This window comes from Schistocerca gregaria, chromosome X, assembly GCF_023897955.1.
Source record: "Schistocerca gregaria isolate iqSchGreg1 chromosome X, iqSchGreg1.2, whole genome shotgun sequence".
Classification (NCBI taxonomy): domain Eukaryota; kingdom Metazoa; phylum Arthropoda; class Insecta; order Orthoptera; family Acrididae; genus Schistocerca; species Schistocerca gregaria.
This window is the reverse complement of record NC_064931.1, coordinates 531,805,008-531,830,494: the sequence shown is the minus strand read 5'-3', so window position 1 is coordinate 531,830,494 and position 25,487 is coordinate 531,805,008. Positions and strand designations below refer to the sequence as shown.

Genomic DNA, 25,487 nt, shown 5'->3' with positions numbered 1-25,487 from the left:
GAAGAAATGGCCATGGTCAAATCGGATAACTGCATGTTATTAGCACAGTATTTTACACACATTACTTAAGTGCTCAGAAAAACAAAGACTCCCCTTGTGCAGCTAATACCTGGCCAACCAAAACCACCATCACTCCCAAAGGCAGAAATTAAAGTAGCCATACCATTATTGACGAGTAACAAGGCTGTAGGTGATCAAACACACACACACACACACACACACACACACACACACACACACACACAAAATCCCAACCTTGTTCACTACGATGTGGCACACAGAGACTATCCCACAAGAAGGGAAAATTCCATTTATCCATCTACAGTATAAAAAGGGTGACAAGTCTGATGTTAATAATTACAGGGGGATCTCTCTCCTACCAGTAATCCATAAAATTCTCTCCAAGTCCTGTTAACAATTATACAAGACACAACAGGAAACACTACAGGTGAATTCCAAACAGGGTTCCACTAAGGACTGAAGCAGATCCCTAGTCAAACTTTCCCTCAAGCACAGACAAAATAGTGTATTTAGCTTTGTGGACTTCAAAAGCATAGGATTCAATCAATCATGTCATACTTTTTAACATGTATGAATCTGGTATTGATACTATGGCCAACCACCTCATCAAGTAAACACTCACTAGTATTTTCAGTCCAAAGTGAATTTCATGGCAGACTATTCAGATCCTTTCTATATCAAGACTGGTATGACAAGAGAAATGGCCAATCACCTATTACATTTAATCTGGTCTTAGAGAATGATGCACAGAGCTGGCCATGACAGACCAAAGCACTAAGTTACAAAAAGGCAAGAGGAAAGAAGTCAAGATTGACTGTTTGGCATTTGCTGATAACTTCGCCAGACTTTCCATAAACATTACATGGACACAGTGGAGATCCAGATTGAAACCCTGATGAAATTTGCAGAAAAAAATCAGGTTGCAGACCTGCTTCCAAAAGACAGAGTTCCCACTGGTGCTTTATGCTACACACACGCACGCGCACGCGCACGCGCACTCGCACACTAGATCGGAAAGGCTTACTCAACACATTTGAGCTAACAGAAAGCCGATTTATTAGAAAGATATAAGGACCTAAGAAGAATCATACAGTGAGTGGAAGCTCAGCAGCAATATGTGTATCAAGACACTGAACCCGAGTGATGGCATACACAGATGACACCTGAAATCCTATCACCAGAGAAAACACATTCACTCAAGCAGAGGGACAAAGAGGACACTGATGTACTATGGGAAATTCCGTGTGAACCATGCATATACCAAATATGAATATAAAATACAAGAAGATTTAACTTAATTTGGCAATACACAGGACCTTATGCAGGACAGGACCACAACAACATTGAGAAACAGCTGATAGAGGGAAAACACATGTGACAGAAAAGAAGAAGGCAGAAGGAATTATCTGAAGAACACAGGCAGTAGATAAGCCAATGCATGAAAAATTACTGGTAAAGGTGAAGGGAATGGAAGTCTGGTCCTAAGTAAGCCAAGTACTATAATAGTGTTATCTTCACACAGGGCAATAGTGCCTGATTTACTGATAACCTCTCTCACTGGCCTCCATTTTAAAGACCTCTCTTTCCGGTAGATTTATCCAGAGTGAGAAATGGCCACTGGAGTGGAGATGATCAGCATCTCCTGGGCTGGATCAGTGAGAGCAGGGAGTAGACCAAGGATAGTGACTGTATTATAGCCAATGTTTAGGATACACAACTCCACTCTGACTTGCTGCTGTGGCCACAGCTCTACATGGTAAGTAGTAATCATTCTATGTTGTATTCACATTTACGAGTTTGGTTCACAAATTACAATCTCTCATAGGGCCCAGTGATTTTAGTATGAGTATTTGCAGTCTGTTGTGCTCAAATTTTGAGACACAACAAGTGGCTGTCAGACTACAATTTAATAAGTCAGAAAGAAACGACGCAATCTTGCAAGACAGTGTAACTTTCCGTGTTCATGGTATAAGACTTGCCATGTAGAACCTTTCATTTGTGAAGTGGTTGTGCATCTAACGTCCAACGATGATGCTTGGGCTAGCACTCTGAGAGACTGATCCATTCAAAATTGACCAAGGTGTAGTAAAAGTGCATACTCAACAATATGTTCCCTAAGTTACTGACAGGACGAATTATTATTAGATTCCATGGCATTATTACATAATGGATGTGTAATTTTTAGGAATGTAATTAATAGTTCCTCCTCAACTTTGGATAAAACAATAGTGCAACTCTTATCCCATCTCAGTAAACAGCAGCACCAAAAAGCTCATAACACACTGAGGTGACAAAAATTACAGACGACATTTTGCCCCCTGTGGTGCACCAACTCAATGTGGCATTGACTCAACAAGTCGCTGGAAGTCCCCTGCAGGAATATTGAGCCTTGCTGCCTCTCTAGCCATCCACAATGGCGAAAATGTTGCCAGTGCAAGATTTTGTGCACGAACTGATCTCTCGATTATGTTCCTTATGTGTTTGATGGGATTCATGTCAGGCAAGCTTGGTAGGCAAACCATTTGCTTGAACTGTCCAGAATGTTCTTCAAACCAATTGCAAACAATTGTGGCCTGGTGAGATAGCACACTGACATCCATAAAAATTCCATTACTGTTTGGGAACATGAAGTCCATGAATGTCTGCAAATGATCTCCGAGTAGCTGAATATACCATTTTCAGTCAATGAACAGTTCAGTTGGATTAGAGGACACAGTCCATTCCATATAAACACAGCCATACCGTTATATAGCCACCACCAGCTTGCGCAGTGCCTTGTTGCCAAATTGGGTCCATGGCTTCATGGGGTATGTGCCATACGTCAAACCTACTATCAGATCAACTGAAATCTGGACTGATTTGACCTGGCCATGTTTTTTGAGTTTTATAGGGTCCAACAACCCAGACAAGGTGCTGCAGGCAATGTCATGTTGTTAGTAAAGGCACTCGCATCGGTAGTCCTTTAGCACCAAATTTTGCTGCACTATCCTAACGGATAATTTTATCGTATGTACCAAATTTATTCCTACAGTTATTTCAGTGTTGCTGATCTGTTAGTACTGACAACTCTCTGTAAACGCTGCTGCTCTCGGTCATTAAATGCAGGCTGTCTGCTACCAAGCTGTCCGAGGTGAGAGTAATACCTGAAATTTGCTATTCTCAGCACTCTCTTAGCACTACCATCCCTGTTGATTCCCATTGTGAAGCCACAATCACATCAGACCCATTTACACATGAACCACACAAGGGCAAATGACAGCTAGGCCAATGCCCGGCCCTCTTATACCTTCTGTAGGCGATACTACTCACACCTGTATACATGCATGTCACTGGCCCATGACTTTTGTCACTTCAGTGTATTGTATGTGAATAAAAATTCAAGTAGCGGAAGTTGTAATTCGCAAAATTAAATTAAAAAACAGAAATTGTGTCCCAGTTTGACTGCCCACACTACAATGCAAAGCCTTTCCTTTGGTGCTTGCAGCCTACAACAAATCTACCACTGGCTATCATCAGGATTGAGAAGAAGTTACACCCAAGTACTGGATGTTTGGTTGATTGGGATTAAAGGGCTTAGCAGGAAGATCAGTTCCATGATGCAGGGGTAGTTCATATGGTGTCCAAAATTAAAGCAACAAACGGAAATTTTGCAAAGTTGGGCTTATTTTTCCACGGAACAGTACAAACAGTTGATAGCCAGGTAGAAAAATGGTTCAAATGGCTCCAAGCAATATGGGACTTAACATCTGAGGCATCAGTGCCCCCGACTTAACCTAAGGACATCACACACATCCATGCCCGAGGCAGGATTCGAACCTGCGACCGTAGCGGTCAAGCGGTTTCAGATTGTAGCGCCTAGAACCGCACGGCCACACCGGCCGGCTAAGCCACAAATGGTGCTGAAAATGAACTGCCAATACCTATGATAAGTTCCATCCAAATACATGATAACTGCAGTATGTGTAAGCTGAAATTAGATTAAGGTTGTATGAAAATGCAATGTTTGTATCTTTTCAATCCATCTAGGAAACGGTATTTGCATCTCTGAGTAAAATGAAATTACATTGTTCACAAAAATCTTCAATGCCCCCAACAAGGACAACCATGCTCTTTACTTACATTTACATGTTTATCCTGCAAATATAATTCTTTTTGTTTATTGTGATAAATCAATAGGGGTACTCTTCTATGTTTGTGTCATATAATCCCCACATTCTGAAGAATATTAAAGGAAAATATTAAAAGTGTTTCACATAATGGAAATCTTACTTTCACATTAGTATACTAAATACCAAAGCCAATTGAGAGGAGAAGGGTGTAGTAGAGTGAATGGTGGCTGATATAGCTGGAAGATGCACGCACCACAGAATAGGAATCTGGTACTGGTGAGTTCACCTTCGGTCAAGTATTTGGCAAGTGATGAAGTAGAGGAATGAACTGAGAGAGGGAGACAGAACAGAGGAACTGGGGGACTGTGAAGAGGAGAGTAAGTATAGAGTAAGTGAAGTGGGAGACATGAAAAAAAGAAGCATGCAGATGGCAAAGGTTGTCAAGCAGCCGTTAAGTATGTTGCACTCAGAAGTATGTTTTTCCACTAAATGGTCATGCACACAAAGATGTCCACAAGTTACAGCAGCAGTGGTGTATCTTATGATTGCTTTCAAAGTGGTTCTGCTTCTGATATTATAAGGTATGTCAGTGATGTGACTGGAATAGGATGAACTGGGTGGGTGCATAGGATACGTTTCTGCAGGTGTCGTAGGTGTGGCGACAAGAATATTTCATAGATTGCTTGGCACAGGGGTGGGGTAGAATACCACTCTGGGAGGTTTGGTAAGGAGTGTGGGTTTCCAAGGATGATGATAGCTAGAGGAAGACCTGGCAAAGAATGTGATAAGCTGTTTCACCCCAGGATGATAATGGGTAACTGAGTGTTCCCGAGCATCTGCTTTCTGTGACCTGTACACATTCAGCACAGGAGATTAGTTTGCAGACTAGGTTCAGAGCGCAGTGCCTGTCTGTGAAAGTGTTAGTAAGGCTTTCAGCTTACTAACCAAGGGATTTCTCACCACTGCGTCAACAGGTTTGCATACAAGGGTGACAAGGGTGCCTTGTCTTCACAGTTGGTCAGGTGCATAAGGAATGAAGTGGTCAGTTTGGAATCAGTAGAATGTTGGGAGAGGTAAAGTTCAACAGCAGCAAGACCATGGGCATGGTATGTAGAGATATGGCAACAACAGTGATGAATAGGGATTTAAGTGATGATGGGTTGGGGATGGTTGGGAGGCAGTGAAGGATGTGGTTTGTGGTCTTGATAAGGGAAGCTTGGCTGTGGGCCGTGAGTTGAGGCATTTGTCAACATGAGACAAGATTCTTTCAATAGTCACACATTAACCAGCTACTATAGAGTATCCAGGGTGATTAATGGGGGACGTAGGCAAAACTGGTCAAAAATGAAAAAAAAAAAAAAAATTGCCATCAGATAGTTCTGTAGCATGTTAGAAATACTGTCTCCAATTTTCACAGATAAATTCAAACTACAAACGATTAAAAAACTGTCTTGTTTCAATCACTGCGCAGTGCCACGCCCACTTTTTTAGATGACACTCTTCTTGTTTCTGATGTTTTATTACTTCTTGCTGTCATAAAAGCATCAGAAGAGTATAGAATGCTGTGGATATGTTTCCGTCATATTATCATTGCCTTCCGCTATCTTTGGCAGCTGTTATTGCCTGTAGTGCAGAAATATAAACATTTCAGTTCTAGTGATAGTGTGAGAATTAGAACTGTGTTCAAGCTTTTTTTGTATGATTTACCATTTGAAATTACAAGATATAGTGGTAAAGTGTTTAAAAAAGTGGCTAAAGCTTGGCATTTGCATGCGAAAAAACAATTTCTACAAGTGAGTCAACATAATTAAGCAGAAGATAATTGATTGTGAAGCTAAGACAACGAGCAGTTCACAGAAGAAACTTGGAACTGGGGTAGAGTTTCAGTCTACAAAAGATGAAGTGAATAGTGGTTTTAGGATAACTGATTAGAAATTGTGTTCTATTTCTAAATTGGTGTGCATGAAGTAACTGAGGCAATAAATCTTTAAGATTAAATGACAGCAAAGACAGAGATGGTATTGTGTGTAATACACACTTGTTCTGTGACAGCTGTCAAACTGACATTCTATTCAAAACATCAACTGCTAAGAATTGGGTGTATGAAGCCAACTTAAGATGTGTGTTGGTGTTGGAAGCGAAGGTAGCAATTTATTTTGTGCAATAATAACTATGCCATCTCCATCTCCCTTGTACTCTACACTAAACAATCACCTTCGGAATGCCCGGGAAACATAATGCAATAGCAGTTTGTCAGCAGCAGTGAAAGAGCCAGTTTTATTTAACAAAGACATTCAGACAGAAGTAAATGACCCTTTGCGTTCTACAGACCTGTGTGTTTCATGTGATACCACATGGATGAAAAGGGGCCATACCTTCCTACATGGTGTTTCGTCAGTTCTAAGTGTTGGACACATGAAAAGTTTTGGATTTTCAGGTGATGTCCAAATATTGCCCTATTAGTGCACAGAGGAAGACATTAGACAATACGAAAGAAGAGAGACAATGGCATATAAAACACACAATGATTTGCAGCAAGCATTATGATTGTTCTAGTGGTGGCACGACGCCAGCAGGAATGAAATTAATATTTCATTGGAGTGAAATGAGGCATGGAGTTAGATATGTGAAAAATCTTGGTGATGGAGATTCTAGTGCTTTCAGATCTGTTGTAGAAAGTACGCCATATGGGAATAGATGCAACATTGAAAAGCTAGAGTGTGTGGGGTACATTCAGAAGAGGATGGGCGAGTGACTTCTGAAACTGAAACAAGAACAAATAGGTGCAAAATTCAAAGATGGAAAGCCACTGGGTGGGCCACAACGCCTCGCTGACAAAGAGATCCACAATTTGCAAATATATTATGGCAAAGCAATAAGGCAAAACACTGGAGATTTGAAGGCAATGCAGAAGGCAGTGTGGGCATCATTTTTTCACAAGTTGTCAACTGATGAGAAGCCACTACATGAATTGTTTGATGTATCCGTGTGCATATATAATCAAGTAAAAGCAGAAAACAAAACCTGTTCAGATAAACACAGTCTTCTTGAAGCAGTCTTAAACACCATAAAGCCAACATTCCAGTTTCTAGCTCATCCAGATTTGTTAAAGACATGTACCCACGGTGGAACCCAAAGCCCGAATGAGAACTTCAACAGTCTTATTTGGAAGAGATGCCCAGAAACAACATTTAGTGCATTTACTGTTGTTAAGATTGCCACATCTGATGCGGGTCCAAAGTTTAATGATGATAACATTGGAAGAATAAGGATCCTTACTGGACTACGATTTGTTGCAGGTTGTTTCACTGAGAAGCTATTGAAGAAGACAGATACTGCACATGTTGCTCGTTCTGAACTGTCTGTAAAGGATACAGCCAAAAGGGCATGCCACAAACATCAAATAAAAAGCAAAAAGGTACACAAAGAGCAAGAAGACCAAATGGATGGTTATGGTCAACATTAAGGCACTAGTTTATGGTGTAAATCCTTATAAAATCTTTTATATGCATTTCCTGGAACTTTAATTTTTCAGTGTGTAAGGAACATTTTCCCCGGAACCATAGGAGACACGAAAGTGAAATTTTCTGCAGAATTTGTTCATAGTATAACACAGCTCCCTGTGGTACAAATTTTTTCTAAGTGTATTTCTGTCAAAATTATTTACCTTTCTATGAAACTGAAATTGCTTTGTTTCAGATGCATAATTTTTTTAAATAAATTGTAAGAGTTCTAAAACTGGTATTAAAAAACTGTTCCACACGTTTGCTTATCTGGTTACTAAGAATTACCTGCCACAATATTAATGTTGCAAGTAACGTAATTTTTGTGGTTGGTTGGTTTGGGGAAGGAGACCAGACAGCATAGTCACCGGTCTCATCAAAGTAGGGAAGGATGGGGAAGGAAGTCGGCCGTGCCCTTTCAGGGGAACCATGCCGGCATTTGCCTGGAGTGATTTAGGGAAATCACGGAAAACCTAAATCAGGATGGCCGGACGCGGGATTGAACCGTTGTCCTCCCGAATGCGAGTCCAGTGTCTAACCACTGCGCCACCTCGCTCGGTGTAATTTTTGTGAAAATGTTCTTTGTGTGATAGCATGGGTTGCAAAAATTTCCAACAATGACATGATCAAATTTTTTGAGAGAAAAATTTGAAAAAAAGAATCCAGAATGTAGTCCATAACATAATTACCTCATGTGCAACATTTGGTTCTATTATCTTTCAAACACCAAAAACTGTGTTAGATTATGTAAACACATCCATTTTCTCCTACGTCCTCCCTTATGTTACGTATTTTTGGAAGTATTTAGAAGGTGAGTATGTGTGAGTGGATCTCTCTCTTCCTCTGTTGTAACTCCCATTGCAAAAGCAGCCCTCCACTTCTCATACCAAATACTACTCCCGGTGCCTGAGCAAGAGAGAGCTCACTGATGACACATTCCTATCCCACTCCACTGCTGCTTTCCCTTTCAGTCATCAGACACCCTTCCCTCAACCTCCCTTCTCTTCTTATGAACTCCACACAAGACACTCTCTCTCTCTCTCTCTCTCTCTCTCTCTCTCTCTCTCTCTCTGTCTGTGTGTGTGTGTGTGTGTGTGTGTGTGTGTGTGTGTGTGTGTGTGTGTGTGTGTGTGTTTGATGTCATCTTTCTGCTCAAATATTTAAAAAAAAGAAGAATAAGAAGAAAGAAAAATAGGAAACATGTCTCAGTGAAGAGAACAACAACTTAATTCCACATGGCAGAAAGGAAACCATCGCATAGCAAAATCACAGAATGTTATTATATGCACCGTTTCATGGCCTATGTGAGATGCTATTTTACAGTTAATGGGTTTGCTGTTGAGAAAAATGTTGACTAAAATGCCTTTGGAAAGTTATAAAGTGTCATAATATTTCTTCATGTAAACTTTGCCTGACAGAAAAAGGAAGCACAAAGAAGGGGAAATAAAATTCAACTTCACGTGTTGACAGGGCATTGAGGATATTTCAGCAGTTGCCAAATTGAGTCAAATTTATCAAGAACTTGACACTGAGAACCCACTTACCAGAATGGTGTTGCACCCCATTCACAGATTTGGTTGGGAAACTGTTGTAGCCTCTTCTGAAGTAAATCGGCCCACTACTGTTTGTAGCTGGTCTTTGTGCAGGTACCTGTATCCCCTATATCAAAGTTGATGCCTGAGCTCATACCTCACATATTCTACTGGGGAGGAATCTGGGCATCATGTTGGTCACAAGATTACCTGAACTTTCATACCAACAGTTCATAGATATATGAACCATATGTGAATGAGCATTGTCCTGATGAGAAACGACACCATGATACTGTTGCATGAGATTTGAACACAAAAGGATGCAGGGTGTCTGTAACATACCATTACGTCATCAGAATTCCATCAATCACTAACAGGCATGACGAAGTCACACCCAGTGACACCAGGAGATTGCTGTGCTCTACTAACACTGGGAAGAGTGGAACCTCTCCCCAAGTTGCTCCCATACTTGGCAATGATGGTCATTGGGGTACAACAGACCTGCAAAGTGTCACTGAACACAGTGTGACACATTCATCACGAGTCCACATTTCCCGGTCAAAGCACCACTCAAATGCAGTTATTTGTGTTGTGGTGCTGATGGTAGCTTACCCATGGGACAATAATTCCATAGTCTGGCTGCTGCTACTCCCAGACCAATGGTGCAGGATGACACACTGAGTCCATTACTCTATGATAGCAGACACAGATGTGAAGCAGTTATGATATGGTTGGGGCACAACATGGTAATCCCCCTTCGTGATGATCAGACGTGGTTAACAAGAACCTTGACTACAAGTGTACCTGCCCATGCGGTCCAACAGTGGGCCGTTCTTACATCCAAATGCCCCACAATTCTGGATACTGCACAATTCGATCCAGCAGCTAAATGGAGCCCCACAATGAAGCCGCTACCAAACTGTCAGGTACTGATAATGCTGTCTCACATGAGTATGCTGTAACTCCAAGTACGTGGCATCTCCATGTTCTTTGGAGTGATCACTCAACATTTGACACTGTTCATGCCCTTTATGTATTCTACCAGGCCTGGTAACAACACTAAACACAAACAACACTTGTGCACTCTGGTGACTACTCTGCCACAGATAACTGCAACCCTAATCATTTCCATAATTGCCGATAGTGTGTATCTGACCATGCATTCTGGGTGCTTCCCTCTTCTTTGTCAGGCAGTGTGTATAAGAATAATGTCTCTCTAAGGAACTCAACCACTTTCATCACCAAAATCCTTAATTACTGAAACAGTGAGGTTATTAAACATCAAGACACTGATTACAGTGATATATATATATATATTTTACACACACACACACACACACACACAATGTTTTCAAAGTCCACCATAATTTTAAGAAATAGCAGCATATTCTACTTACTTTGAAAATTCCACCAGTTGTGTTTTGTCTTCATATGTTGTGCACCATATTTTACTCTTACAAAAATAGTATTTTTCAGTTTGACTTTTCAGGCATCTCTCAAGCACATCACCATTATAGTATATTATTTTTTCACTCATTCCATCACTTGATATTTTGCACACACATCCATTGTTGTACCAAATTTCTTTCCTTCCATCTGGATGTGTTTTAATGTGAGTTACACGGTCATTAGAAATCATATCTGATTCACCATTCTGATCTGCACAGTGCAACTTGCTGGGAATAATTTTTCTGGTAATCAAATTGTTGTCATCTAAAATGTTTATACACTCATTGATTTCCCCAGTACTGTCATTGCTATCTTGTACTGCATAATGAACAAAATCATGTTTTGGAAGTGAATTAATACCAGCATCATCAAAATCAGTAATGTTCCCATTTTCAGGAGTTTTCCTTTTAACATCATCACTCTCCTGAATGTTATTACTCTGAATATGATTATTTTTTTCTGTATGTGTTTTGTTTAGTGAAGAATTAATTATGTTTCCATTAGCTGGAACTTTTAGTATCACATTTTGTGCACTTGGTATTTCAGCCTCGGGTGCATCCTTTACTGTCTTTGAAGGGCCAAAATGCTGTGGTGCAATGCTAAAGACATCCAAAGGCTGCTGCAGCTCTCCACTCTCACAATCCTTCATTTTACTGGGTACAGAATCAAACAATTTGGCACTACTGTTTTCAGCATTTATTAGACTGATGTGCACATCTACCTGCAAACAAAATATAATTCACTTAGCTCACTGTTTCAAAACAGATACAAGAAGTCACCACAATCACACGTGCAACACCACCTCACATCTACATCTACACTATGCAAGTCATCTTACGGTAAGTCGGGGGGGGGGGGGGGGGGGCTACTTTGTAATGTACTGTCACTTCCCCCCTTTCAAATTCCAGCAGTGAAGAGTGCACAGGAAGAACAACTGATGGCAAGTCTCCATATAAGATTGAATCTCTCTAATTATATCTTAATGATATAATTTCTAGATACATACAGAGGAAGCAATAACTCGGCTGACTCACCTACGGACTCAGAACAATGATTCACTGGTAACTGTGATTCAGTTCAATACTTGAACAAATTGTTGACACCAAGTGGTAGATGACAGATGTTTCACATGTTGCAGATAACAGTCAGATTATATATATGTGTGTGTGTGTGTGTGTGTGTGTGTGTGTGTGTGTGTGTGTGTGTGTGTGTGTGTGTGTGTGAGAGAGAGAGAGAGAGAGAGAGAGAGAGAGAGAGAGAGAGAGAGAGAGATCATGAGGTGCTGTGTATTCTGCCAGATATTAGCATCTGCCATGCACTGTGTTCCAACAATGTAACTTGTTTCAGGTAGCACCTGATGAAGATATCGAGTCAAGTAGTCGAAATATCATGCATGGATGACACGAATCTGTGGCAGAATAACAGACACCTAGATATGATGAGAGGTACTGATGTTTGTATTAATGTGCAGGACAAAAAATTATTGCTATAACTGGTTAGTCCCTGTTTTTACTCAGATAAGTGATAAGTGGGATTTTCAAAAGGTTTCTAATGGAAATAGTCTAGTGTCTTAATGTCCTCATCAAATAACAATTACTTCACAATCATATCTTACAAAGTAACAATTTTTAGTATGTGATATTTGAATGTTTCAAGGAATGTCACTGATAATCATCTCAGATTTCACTCCTCATTTTCTACTGGTATATCTTATCATACTTCCCACAGTTTTTCAGGACTGGTGCAGTGGTTCCATGCCCTACCTAAACAGGTGACAAAATGAGTTGCTCTTCTGTGCATCTATCATCGTTCTTTGAACTCATTATTATTACCAAGGGGAGGTCCCAGAGGGGGACTGACTTTTTGAAATAATCTATGTTGTGGTGTAGGATGAGGTATGGTGGGCGGGCTGGACGGTGGGGCGGGCTGGACGGTGGGGCGGGCTGGACGGTGGGGCGGGCTGGACGGTGGGGCGGGCTGGACGGTGGGGCAGAGGGGCAGGCTACAGGGGGAAAGGAAGCGGGGGCAGTGGAATCCACACCGTTGGCACTACGGAAGCAGTTCTTCCTTCAAATTGCTCACACTAATGACAGACCACTAGGGAGGACCAAAATACCAAAAAAGGGGAGAGAGAACAAGCAAGAGGAACGAAGGCACATGGAATGCAGCGAACCAGGTGGATAGGCAGGCCAACATAAATCACAACATTGAGGGAGGGGCAGGGGGGGCATCGGGGAAGAAGCGAGGATGGAGAGGGAGGGGCACGGTGAAGTAGCCCAGGCAGAAAAAAGGACTGCAATAGCTCAGGGCCTTGTGTGCACCACACACGAACTCGTGAAAGAACAATAAGCCCACTGGGGGGATTACTGAACTGTGTGGACTCATGTCAGATAGGACTAGTAGGGCATATTGATTGTATACAGAGAAAGTCTGCACAGATGGTCATAGGTTTGTTTAATCAGTGGGAGGGTGTTACAGGGATGCTGAAGAAACTGAACTGGCAGACACTTAATGATACCTGCAAACTATCCTGAGAAAACCTACTTACACAGTTTCAAGAATCAGCTTTAAATGATGGCTCTATATGGATATATTAAAACTCCTGACATTTTCCTCTAGTAGGGATTGTGAAGACAAGATCAAACGAGTTAAGAGCATGCAGAGACATTTAAGTAGTCATTCTTCCCACACTCCATACATTGCTGGAATGGCTAGAAACCCTAATAACTGGTACAATGGTAAGTATCCTCTGACATGCACTTCACAATTGTTTGCACAGTATGTAAGCAGATGTAGAGCATTATGCATTTCTTACGCACTATGCATATTGTAATACTGACTCACTATAGATGTTTGGTTATATGTAAGGGACAGGCAGTAGGCCCTATGTTGGCAGGAGAAATAAATGCATAAATAAATCAAGTAACATCTAATGAATGCATCAAAAAGAAAGCAATAGTAAGTATTTAAAAATGGAGAAATATGTTTGGTATTACAAGCAGAGACAGCAAAACAAATTAACAGATCAGAGAACAGACACCATAGAGGATGAAATTATAAGGTAGCAGGGTGTGTAAATAGGCTGTAGGCACAGGGCACATCAACCAAGAAAGTTCTTTGCTGGATTCCGAGAACTAAGAAAATACTTAGACTGTGACCTAATGGAAGAGGGATAAATGACATCATAAAACATGCAGGTATGATGTGGATACATATAGCTGAAAGCATTAATACATGAAAAAGTCTACAGGAAGTCTACACAGTGGAAGTCAATTGGCTGATTGTAATTATGATTATGAAAACGACCCCGACCCTGACGACGACGATCCCAACACTTAGCTGAGCTTGCAACATCTAGGTCTTTAGTATCCATACTTAAGTCTGGGAAGACAAATGTGGTTAAAACTAAGTGGAAGTACTAAGAAATCGTAAAATAAATGAATAAATTATTTTCTGAAGCTTCTCATACACAAAAATGTAGTATAAAAGATTATGTGTCAGTTTTAAAAACATGGATAAAAGGAAAAGAAGACCAAAACATAAAGCCTGACCGGCCGATCACTAAACAAAGAAGGATACACCAGCCACACTTAGGTTGTAGTCGAGACAATTCATACCATTTTGAAACCTGCACCACACACATGTAGACATCAGCTAAAATACAGGACACAGGCCCACATAAAATGTACTGTAGGCCTCCCATCAGAATATACACAGTTCAGTCACAGTAAAGTGACCATTGCTATCATTTGACATCAACAATGAATAACCAATCAACATATGGCAGGTGGCAGCACTAGCACATAAAGCGTGTCAGGGATGTGGAAAACAGAACAGCAATTTTTGTATTGTGGAAACGGAGCTATTTATCTGTCATCTAATGAGCACAATCATTGGCTTTCGAGTCAAGGGCGGAAGGATTTCGGAAACAGTCAAGTTTGTAAGCTCATCACTTGCAGCCGTGGTCAAAGTATACCATGGTAAAAGGGCCCTATCTAAAACCAGTGCCAAGGCAACTTTGATGCACCATGGGGTATAGATGACAGGTGTCAACAACACCTGTGGCAATCTGAATGGGCAAATAGACAGGTAACTGTTGAGCAACTTACTGCTCAGAGGAACCAATGTGCTACCAACAGTCTCTTCAATGACTGTTCAGTGAACGTTGCTGTGTATGGGCTTCCGAAGCAGGCACCTGGTTCATGCACCCAGGTCAACTGCTCTTCATCAGTGACAAAGGCTGAAATTTGCATGCCAATACCACAACTGGACATCCACTGAATGTAGACAAGTGGCCTTTTCAGATGAATCACACTTTATGCTACATCAGACTGATGGCTGATGGCATGTTCAGTGCGAAATATCTGAAATCAAGCACCCTCCAACAATTGTCAGAAAGGTCTTGGCTGGAGGATGGAGCATTAGGTGCGGGGATTGTTTTCATGTCATTCCCTAGGTGATCTCATCATTCTGGAAGGCAGAAAGGATCAACTCAAGTATGCATCTATCTTTGGGGACCATGCGCAACCCTACAGGTGATTTGTTTTTCCTTGATATAATGGCATCTACCAGGAGGAGAACACAACATGTCATACAGCTCACAGTGTATGTGTGTGGGTTGAAGGGCACCAGGATGCTCACCATACTCCCACGCCCACCTAATCTGAACCCAACTGAGACACTGTGGGACCATCTCAATCTGGCTGCTCACGTCATGGATCCTCAACTGAGAAACCTAGCACTGCTGGTAATGACAGTGGAGTTGGCATGGCTCCACATCCTTGTCGGTACCTTCCCGAACCTCAATGACACACTTTCTCCATGTCTTGCAACGGTCTGTGCTGTGCAAGGTGGTTGTTCAGGCTAATAGGTACAATAATCCCAGCCAGGTTAATTAACCTGAACTAAATGGGAGGGTTACAAGCGGAATTCAGTAATTTGACTTTCATCGTCAACCTTTTCCTCAGTGCCAATGTGATCGTATAGTGACTGTATAGACGACTGATACATCTACTGAATTATTTAAGGCCAAAAGTTCTAAGGATACTTTCTAACACAGCTACTGAAGCAAGACATGTCTTTTCCATCCCTCAAATCCTCACTTGACAATTAACTGATTAAAACATCATGTAAATGTACACCACTGAAATCCTCCATCGATATTTTATAATGCAGCCTAGAGATGAAAGTTTGATGTGGACTGCTCAGATAGTTCACATTTTTCCTTTGCCTTCAAAGTTCTTAATACAGCTGATCTTCTCCCTCCTCAAACTTAAAATGAAACCAATATAGACATGTGACATATATTCTGGTATCTACATACATAGCCAGTAAACTGACTTGTTCCACATCATTTTAATAAAAGAATCATTCAGGTAATCTATGGAACATTAACTAACAAACTAAAGGAATATGAGCACATGAGAAATTTCTTACAGTGATGACAGATTTTCTGTTGCATTGGATTGTGGTTCGCGTGTGGTTCTGTTCTACAGTGTACTCATTGGGAACACAAATCTTTAATCTTAAACATACTGACAGCTGCCCAGATAATGCAACATATTAAAGCATTTGTGACCATGACACAGGGAGACGCAATGGCCCCAGATCATATCCGCCTCATAGATTAATGACAGGGTTTGGTGCACCACGAGCCTGAATAAGGATTTTAGGTGGTTTTCCACATCCACCTAGGTAAATACTGGGCTGGTGTCCATGTCTCACCTTAGATATATGAGGCACAAAAACTTTGAAACACAATATTACATTTGACCATGAAGTGGAGAGAGGGAGGGAGGGGGTAGGGAAGGGGTGGGATGGGGAGAGGGAGGGGGATAGGATGGGGAAGGAGGGTGTGGTGGGGGGGAGGGAGGGTGTGGAGCTGTCAGTAGTTTTAAAATGTGTGTATGAGTAACAACCCCATCACAGTAATAGCCAGTATAATTTTATAGCTGTTTCTCTACGAAACTGTCAACTTCAACCTGGCATTGTCTGGATAAATGGCATTCAAAAGAGCACAGATGGTGTACTGAACTTGTGGAGTTTGTCTAAAATATAATGAAAGTGACTTATGAAGTTCATTACTCCTTACAGGCCCATTATAGTGGCAAAGCGGTTACCAGGTCTTGACATGGCGTAAAAATTTACGAGAGTCGCAATAAAGGCAAAAGACATTGCAGCACACAGGTGATTAGTGAAAAGTTGCTCCATCTGTGGGCTAACTATCATCTGGTATGCATGTGTGTGGGGTGCAGATAGCAGAAGCATGACATACAGCCTGATGTTAAACACAGGCAGGGAATAGGGCTGGTCCTAAATGCCATGTGGTGCCTGGCCTAATTCCATTGCAATGTATCACATCTAATATTTTTGAAGAATGATGATCTAGCTGTTACTAATCATTAAAAAAAAATTGAAAACCACTCACTCTTTCACTGATTATGCTCACAACAGTAAGCTTAAAATAAAATTTAAGGCCCAGGAAATTGCTGTTCATTTATAATTTACAACAGTGTCCACTATCTTCAATTCAGGGAAGCTAAAAACAGAATATGAACAGCTAGAAAGCCCATGAATAGTTATTACAATTGAGAATTCAAAATCTTTTTCTTCTCTGCTCATTCTCCGGTCCTTTAAACAGTTAGTTGTGACGGACAGGTTGTTTACTAATAAAAACACTGGACAGCTCTTAGAGTGGACACTATACTTAAAAGTGACAACAATGACTGTCATACTTAAGAGTGTTACTTGAATGAACTCGTTATCTTGTGCAAAGCAATCAGACAGTCCATCACTAACTTGACCTTTAACAAGAAAGACGACATAAAGATGGAAATATTTCCTCAGAAGCTATATTTGTGGAACTGTGTGAACATAATATGCCTTCTAGCAGCATTTGAGGTATTCTTGATGTTGTGGAAACGGGAAAGGAGGGTTATACATATTAGGTTGGTGCCGTGCAGGAATACAGGTACAGCTAACTCCAACAATGCCTCTTTATCAATGGTAAATATATCCTGCACCCACACTGAAAATAAGTATACAGTTTTCTGGATTTTAAGGTCCAGACAAGCAAACAAGGTGACAGTCTACCAATTGCTCCAAACTCTTATGCAAGCAGCTGGCGAAGGCAACATTACAATAACCAGAAGCAACTTTTTTCGAGAGGTTGCTCAAAATAGCTTCTTTTCACTAGTCGGGAAATTATCCCACATGGAGCTGGATTGCTTTACTTCATTCCAAGTGCTACAACAGGCTGTGAGCCTCTTTGTGAGCATATGATGAATCACATCACACACAGGCAATCATAAACCTATCTCCAGGAGAAGCACATTCATGCTCTCTCATAAATGAAAATGGAGTTCTAATGATCATTTTCAGCAAGCACTCAATGACACTAAGAAAACTGGATTATGAATGGTGGTGGCAGGAAGAACAGCAAAATTTTTCACTGTTATCTAGGCTTCCATTTCACTTTACAGCAGCAGCTGCTCCCTTCTTGTTTCTCCTTGGTAGCCCCATAATGTTCTACACAACTGAATTCTTAGTGGAACTATTAATGGTGTTCATGAATTGTTGCTACAACCTATTCTTGCTTTCTCTTACTGATTTGTTGGTATTTTAACCTAGTCTCCTGTAAAATTGCAAGGTCACGGTCAGAAATAGGCTCTTGAACCTGCATAGAGCTGACTGCCTGGTGTCGACTGTAGGCCCTCATTCAGCATTCCAAAAGCCCAAAAATGGGCAGGCTGCTTCATAGCTACCCTACAGACTGTAGGATGTATGGTTCAGTAGTGTGGTGGTTCATGGTGGTAATATGATCCACCCATCACCCATTCCTGCACACTGTTCATTGTTCAAACACAGCAAGTTGGTTACACAGTATGAAGTATTACTTGCTGCGCTTCCATCTTAGCAACTTTTGTTCAAATATTGGTCTGCCTGGTAGGTGAGTCCTGGTTAGAAACTGGTCACTGAAGCACAGATCATCTACCACTTCATTTTGAGCAGTGTGAGAAAGGACTGCAGAATTGATAGTGGTAAATGACGCTGTTGCACTGCTAAAGTATGTACATTGGCCAGCTTTCACTAGATATGCCTGTGATGATAAAAGGAGGCTTTTGATACCTTGTACTGCAGGGCAAGTGGCTACTCAGGCCCACAGTGAAAGACGTGCATTTACAAATTACCATATAGGAGGAATGATTATGAGAGCAGCCAGACGAGTTCATAGAGAAGAGAAGCCCATTTTATGCTTATGTATTATGATAATTTTGCAAACCAAAAATCTCTGTAGGCGTCAGCATGGAAAAAAATAAAAATAAGAAATGTATCCTGTGAAATAGCTTACTCCATTCTTGCACAAGCACCAGAAGCAAGTACACCGTGGTGCCCAGTTTGTAACTGTATTTACGATTTCCTAGCCTCTGGAACTCAGCACACTGTTTTAATGGGGAGAAGTAATCACACATGAAAATAGTTTCAGATGGGTCCCAAGTTAATATTACAGGACTGTTACTGTTCACAATATATATAAATGGAGACTACAGGAAGTTCCTGTATAAATCACCATCATTTGTGAACAACCTCATGGAAATCCCAATGCCAGAAAATTGTAGGAAATATAGGAACATCTGCAGATGAACAACACTTGATGCAAGGACTTTCATGGAGATGCTCATTAAATTTCAGTGCAAATGTTACAAGAGAGGCATTGTGCACCACTGTGTGGTCTATGTTAAAATACCAACAGCATACATGCAAAGAAAAGTCAAGGAATTTGTTACTTCTGTCTATATGACATACTTTGAAAAACGACCATGATAGTGAAACTGGAGAAATCTGAGCTCATATGGAGGCTATCTGACAGTTGTTCTTGCTGTATATCATCTGCAACTGGAGCAGGTAAAATGAGAGGGTGAAGGGTGGGGGGAGAGGGGGGGGGGGGGGAGGGTGATGAGCGATACACCGGGAGTTCTTTACCACACACAGTGTGGTTTTCTTAGCACATATGTAACTGAAGATGTAAAAGTCATATGATACTTTGGAAACAAAGTGTTGTACAAAGACAGCACCAGTGATATTCACAAACTTGTTTAATTTTCATACCTTTTCTCCCTGATGTCATGGGATAATATTTTGCTGCAACTTACTTCATGCAGAAAGTATATATTTGCAACATAGGGGAACAATTCTCATATATGGTTTAAATTCACAAAACTCATGTTGGATGCTAAAAAAAAATTTCAGGATTCTTGGACTTAGGTTAGAGTGCATCTACTCACTTCTGACATTTGTAACAGTATGAAATTACACAAAAAGAAACAGTAGCATCCAATAACTGTCAGTGGCTTTATGTTGTGACTAAATCTTTAGCTAGTGCACAAATAACTCAGCAGCACTCTATGACATGTATTTCCAACAACTTTGAGACGAGCTGAAGAGTATTAACGACTAATCACAAAGTTTTCAAATCCAAACTGAAGGCTCATCTATTGGCACGATAAATTCCTTACAGGAATTTTTATGGGGATGCAAGTCGATAAAGCAACTTAATTTAAGTAGTTTAAATCCACCTCAGTGTATTTCCAATTCAACTAAATTGCGCTTTGAAGTTTCAAAACTGTGTGTGTGAAGATGATACAGGTTTGTTTACCTCTCCAGGCATCACCATTTGGGTTTTTCTCAGTTTTCCAAATCATCCCAGGCAAATGTCAGGACGGTTTCCACTAATAGGAGACAAGCATCACCTTCTCTTAATCATCATTTATTGTTAATGTTTGTAAAACAAATCAAATATTTATGTTGTATGGTTATTATGTAAAAATTATATTATTATTATTAATAATGTTGTTTTTGTTATTGTTGTTGATTTAATGCCAAAATTTCTTACTCCAATGTTTATTATTTTGATATTTTTATCTTTAAGTAAGTTTTGGATATGTTATGACAGTTTGACCTCAAAAAATTGAAATGGAGGTATAACTGAATAAAAACTGGATAAAACAATATAAAAAACTTCCATGTGCATCATAACTCTTGCACAAACAATGCATTATTTGCAACAACAACAACAACAACAACAACAACAACATAATGATAATGAAAGAAATACTAAATTTAAGATATGGACAAGCAAAAAGTAATGAGAGTCAATTACATTGCCTTTTTCTGAAGTCAGCAGTGGCATACTTTCACAAAATTTCTGTGTGTTCTTGAATTCAGTTTCCTCTTCAACAGCTGAAGGGAGTGGTTTCCTTGGCACAACTTCATGAATTACTAAAGAATTACAACCACCCTCATTTTCAAGATCTCTCGTCTGATACGACACAGCACTAATAACTTTAGTTTTATTACTTCCATATTTCGCTGACTCAGGAAATAATTTCTTCTGGTAAAAAGAAAAACAGACATTCATCATGAAAAGGAAATTAAAAACACAGAAATGTAAGGAAAAGATAGATGCTACTCACCACAAAGAAGACAAGCTGAGTTGCAACAAGTACAACGAAATGACACTTGCACATTACCTTTCCGCCCAAGTATTATTCAGAAAAGGAAACACACACACACACACACACACACACACACAGCAGCAAGGTATGTGTGAGTTCAGCAGCATGTTGCTTCACAGGGTGGTCTAGTTTGAAGGACACACACACACACACACACACACACACACACACACACACACACACACACACACACACACATACCTTGCTGCCGTGTGTGTGTGTGTGTGTGTGTGTGTGTGTGTGTGAGAGAGTTCAGCAGCATGTTGCTTCACAGGGTGGTCTAGTTTGCTCTCTGCCACAGTTTGGCAGTGGGCACTCATCCTGGTGGACAGCTGGTTGACAGTCATACCAATATAAAAAGCTGTGCAATGTGTGCAGCAGAGGTGGTATATTATGTGGCTGCTTTTATAGGTGGCCCAGGATCTGATGGGTTATGATAAGCCTGTGACAGGAGGCCAGGCCATCTGTGAAAGCAGCCATGTCATATACCAGCTCTGCTGCACTCATTGCACAGCTTTTTATATTGGTATGAATGCCAACCACCAGTCCACCAGGGTGAACAGCCACTGCCAAAGTGTGGGCAAGAGCAAAGTAGAAAACCACCCTGTGCCACAACATAAAGCTGAACATAACACACAAGATTTCAATGGCTGCTTCACCACGAGCCATCTGTATCCTCCCCTCTACTACATGCTTTTCGGAACTGTGCATATGGGAGTTATTCTTACAACACATTTTCCACTTCTGAAATTATCCTGGCCTCAACCTATGGTAACCTGTTGTCCCCAAACTCTGCACCCAACAGCTTTCAAACACCCCCCCCCCCCCCCTCCTCCCATCTTATCACCACCTCCCTATTCTCATCTGCTCACCCTCTTTGTGTACAGCCCTCTGCCAGTGCAACCACCCATCTTTCCCCTTTCCCACTCTTCTCCTTTTTGCTCTCCCCATTCTCCTTCACCACCACCACCACCACCACCACCACCACCACCACCACCACCACCACCCTCCTCCCTGCCCAAATTCTCCCGACGCTGCATCTGTTGCCAGTGTAGTCCCTGTATACTCTGCCAGACAGCACTCTTCTCTTCTCCCAACCATACCTTGCTATCCTTTTCCATTCCCCCACCCCCTCCAGATTGCTACTCCTGTTCTATGTGACAGTTGCATTCTAGTCTGAGCTGCCGGTGATTGTGGTCACATGTGCGTGAGGTGTGCTTGCATTAGTGTGTGTGTGTGTGTGTGTGTGTGTGTGTGTGTGTGTGTGTGTGTGGCCAAAAGCTAATGTCTAAGTGTCTTTTCGCCGTGGCAGTCTGCAACTCAAGTGTCATCTTTATGGTGAGTAGCTATCTTTCTTTTCCTTATACTGCTAAGGATTGTTGGAAAATCATCCCTGATAATGTAAGTTTTTTACTGTTCCAGGATCCCATTACTCACTAAACATTTCTCTTTCAATATTAATATTTGATAGTAAGAGCTGACATTACGTTAAAACTGACTACTAGTTTCAGTTCTAAACAACCATCTTTGTGAAAACGTACCACTTGTGGTAAAGATCATGCCTACATACACTGCAGGCTAGAAAGCCATCGCCTGACAGTGTACTTCAGAACTATGTACTTCTGGCAATTTTTGATTGGCACTGTCAAGCACACACATCAGTTTGTGTTCTGATGACTTCAACTGGAGATAAACAAGCTTGACGGACTTTACATATTTCACGACTTTACATTTTTAATATTAACTAGTTGCAATTTGTAATGAAGATCTGTAATTTTTTTCTCAGGTACACATCTTACTTAGCATAGTATGTTTCCATATATTTCACATTTATCATGAGCAAATGTTTTTAAAGTAGTCTAGTGCCTTTATTTTTAATGAAAAAACATGTTTCTTTTGTCCCCGTCAGTTCAGAAGTGAACATTTTAACAAATTTCTTGGTATAACCAACGGTCCATTGAAATTTGTTTCAGTGAGCATAGCATGTTTTCATTATTTGCATTAACCTATTCCATAATGTCTTAAAATTTTTTATTGTTCGCACTGAGCTGATAGGTCTTCTCCATTTATTTACAGAGTTCTGTGATATACTACCAGATGATGGTGTTTCAGCCTACAGTGTTCACAGAAAAAACCATTGCCGTAAGTGCTATGGCTAACATTCATTACTTTCAAATAACATATGTTGGTTGAGATTGTTGAAGTCAGTTTAACCTCAAGCAATTTTTTTGTTTCTTGCTCCTTTTAAAGATCTGTATATGGTTGCTCAGCAAACAGTAACTAGTAATCCATTGTAATGTAGTCTTGAGATCAAGACAATTAAAAGATTTTATATTAGAAAAAAAAAAGATTTAGAAATAAACATTTGAGACTAGTTTCTCACTATTGAAGTAAAGGATGTTACAAAGGAAGATGAGAGTAATAATTCATAAACTTAAGTTGGTTGGTTTGTGGGATTGAAGGGTCCAGAGTAATAGAGCCATTGATCCCTTTTTCCATTGACGGGGGACACGACAGGGCGGGGGACACGACAGGGCGGGGGACACGACAGGGCGGGGGACACGACAGGGCGGGCAGTCCAACAAGATGTGGATCACTGTCAATGCTGACCCGCAGCAACATAATTGTGGGTTCTCGCAGCACAATAAATAGCTGTGTGTTATCCAGGTGGGGTCAATGTGCAACCGGCAGAGGGCAACAGAGTCCTTGTGAGAGACCCGCAAGGAGGAGTGCCATACATTGGTAGCCTCCTTTGTTGGGTGAAGGAAGGGTACGCCATTCTTCACCCCAGGTGTGAAGGACCTTCTGCTGCATAACTGACCTGAGGTCACTCTCTGAAAGGCCAAGGCTGGCGCACTGACAGCCTGTTTGGCCAGCGTGTCAACACATTCATTTCCCGGGATGCCGACACGACCTGGGGTCCACACAAAGACCACGGGATGGCGACAATGGCCAAGAGTATGGAGGGACTCCCGGATAGCCATCACCAATGAGAGCGAGGTGAACACTCGTCGACAGCTCGTCAACCGCTCAGGGAGTCACTACAGATAATGAAGGGCTAACCTGAGCAGGAACAGATACACTCTAGGGCGCAAGAGATGGTGACCAGCTCGGCAGTGAAAACACTGCAGCCATCCGGGAATGAGTGTTGTAGATAATGATCCCCTAGAGTAAGAGTATAACCGACACGATCGGCAACCATCGAACCGTCAGTATAGACGTCAGAGCCTTGAAACACGGCAAAGATTGAAAGAAAGCAGCAGCAGAGGGCCTCAGGAGGGACTGAGTCCTTTGGACCCTGTGCCAAATCGAGCCGAAGGCATGGGTGGGGCACACACCACGGGGGTATATGAAGAGGGGCCGGAAAACAGGTGGAAGAGGGAAAACCTCAAGCCCAGAGAGAAGTGCTCTGATGCGAAGCGCGATCATACAGCCTGACGGGGCCGCCGTTCCGGAAGATAGACAATCGACTGAGGGAACAGGAGACGATAATTGGGATGCCCGGTGGTGACAGAGTGAACCACCGCATCAATGGCGTCATTGGAAAGAGGTTCAATAGTGGCAATGGAGGTGAACAAGTCCCAGTCAGCCTTATTCATAGCCCATCTGCAGGGACGCCCAGAAGAGTGACACTGTAGCAGTGACAGAAAGAACCGAAAGTGGTCACTACCGCACAAGTCGTCATGCACACTTCATTGGACAGATGGTAATAGGCTAGGGCTGCAAATCAAAAGGTCGATGGCTGAGTACATGTCATGCGCCACACTGAAATGTGTGAAGGCGCCATTATTTAAATGAGAAAGGTCAAGCTGGGCCAATACTTGCTCAACGATGTTGCCTCGGCCTGTTGCCACTGATCCACTCCACAGATGGTTATGGGCATCGAAGTCGCCCAGTAACAGAAAAGGTGGCGGCAATTGGGCTATCAGTGCAGCCAGGACATGCTGTGGGACATCACCATCCGGTGAAAGATACAGACTGCAGACAGTCACAGCCTGTGGTGCCCACACCCGATCAGCGACAGCCTCTAAGGGTGTTTGTAGCGAGAGAAGGACATAGATCAAGACGCCACCAGAGACCCTTTCGTAAGCTTCCCGGTTTCTATAATAACCCCGATAGCCACGGAGGGTAGGGGTGCGCATTGCTGGAAACCAAGTTTCTTGAAGAGCAATGCAGAGGAAAGGATAAGAAGTTGTCGGAGCTCAGCAAGATGGTGGAAAAAAACGCTGCAGTTTCACTGGAGGATGGCGTTGTCCATGGTCGAGAAAGGTGTGAAGGGACCAAGGAGGCAGATTACACTGCTGGGTTACCTGCTACCACAGACCGGGTACCTGTGTGAGTGACATCCATTGTGTCTCA

The 25,487-nt window shown here is 41.6% G+C and overlaps 1 protein-coding gene across 7 annotated transcripts in view; it reads right to left on the bottom strand.

Annotated features, from left to right (window-relative positions):
- Positions 1 to 25,487, bottom strand: part of LOC126298999 (uncharacterized) — a 222,554-nt gene that overhangs the window by 19,488 nt on the left and 177,579 nt on the right. For 6 of the 7 annotated variants that reach the window (XM_049990628.1, XM_049990626.1, XM_049990630.1 and 3 more), the window contains 2 exons: positions 20,774 to 21,004; positions 10,563 to 11,335 (listed from right to left, as the gene is read on the bottom strand). In XM_049990628.1, coding sequence (XP_049846585.1) covers positions 10,563 to 11,335; positions 20,774 to 21,004 — 1,004 coding nt within the window. The remainder of the gene's footprint in view (positions 1 to 10,562; positions 11,336 to 20,773; positions 21,005 to 25,487) is intronic. The other variant, XM_049990629.1, reaches the window with a different exon arrangement.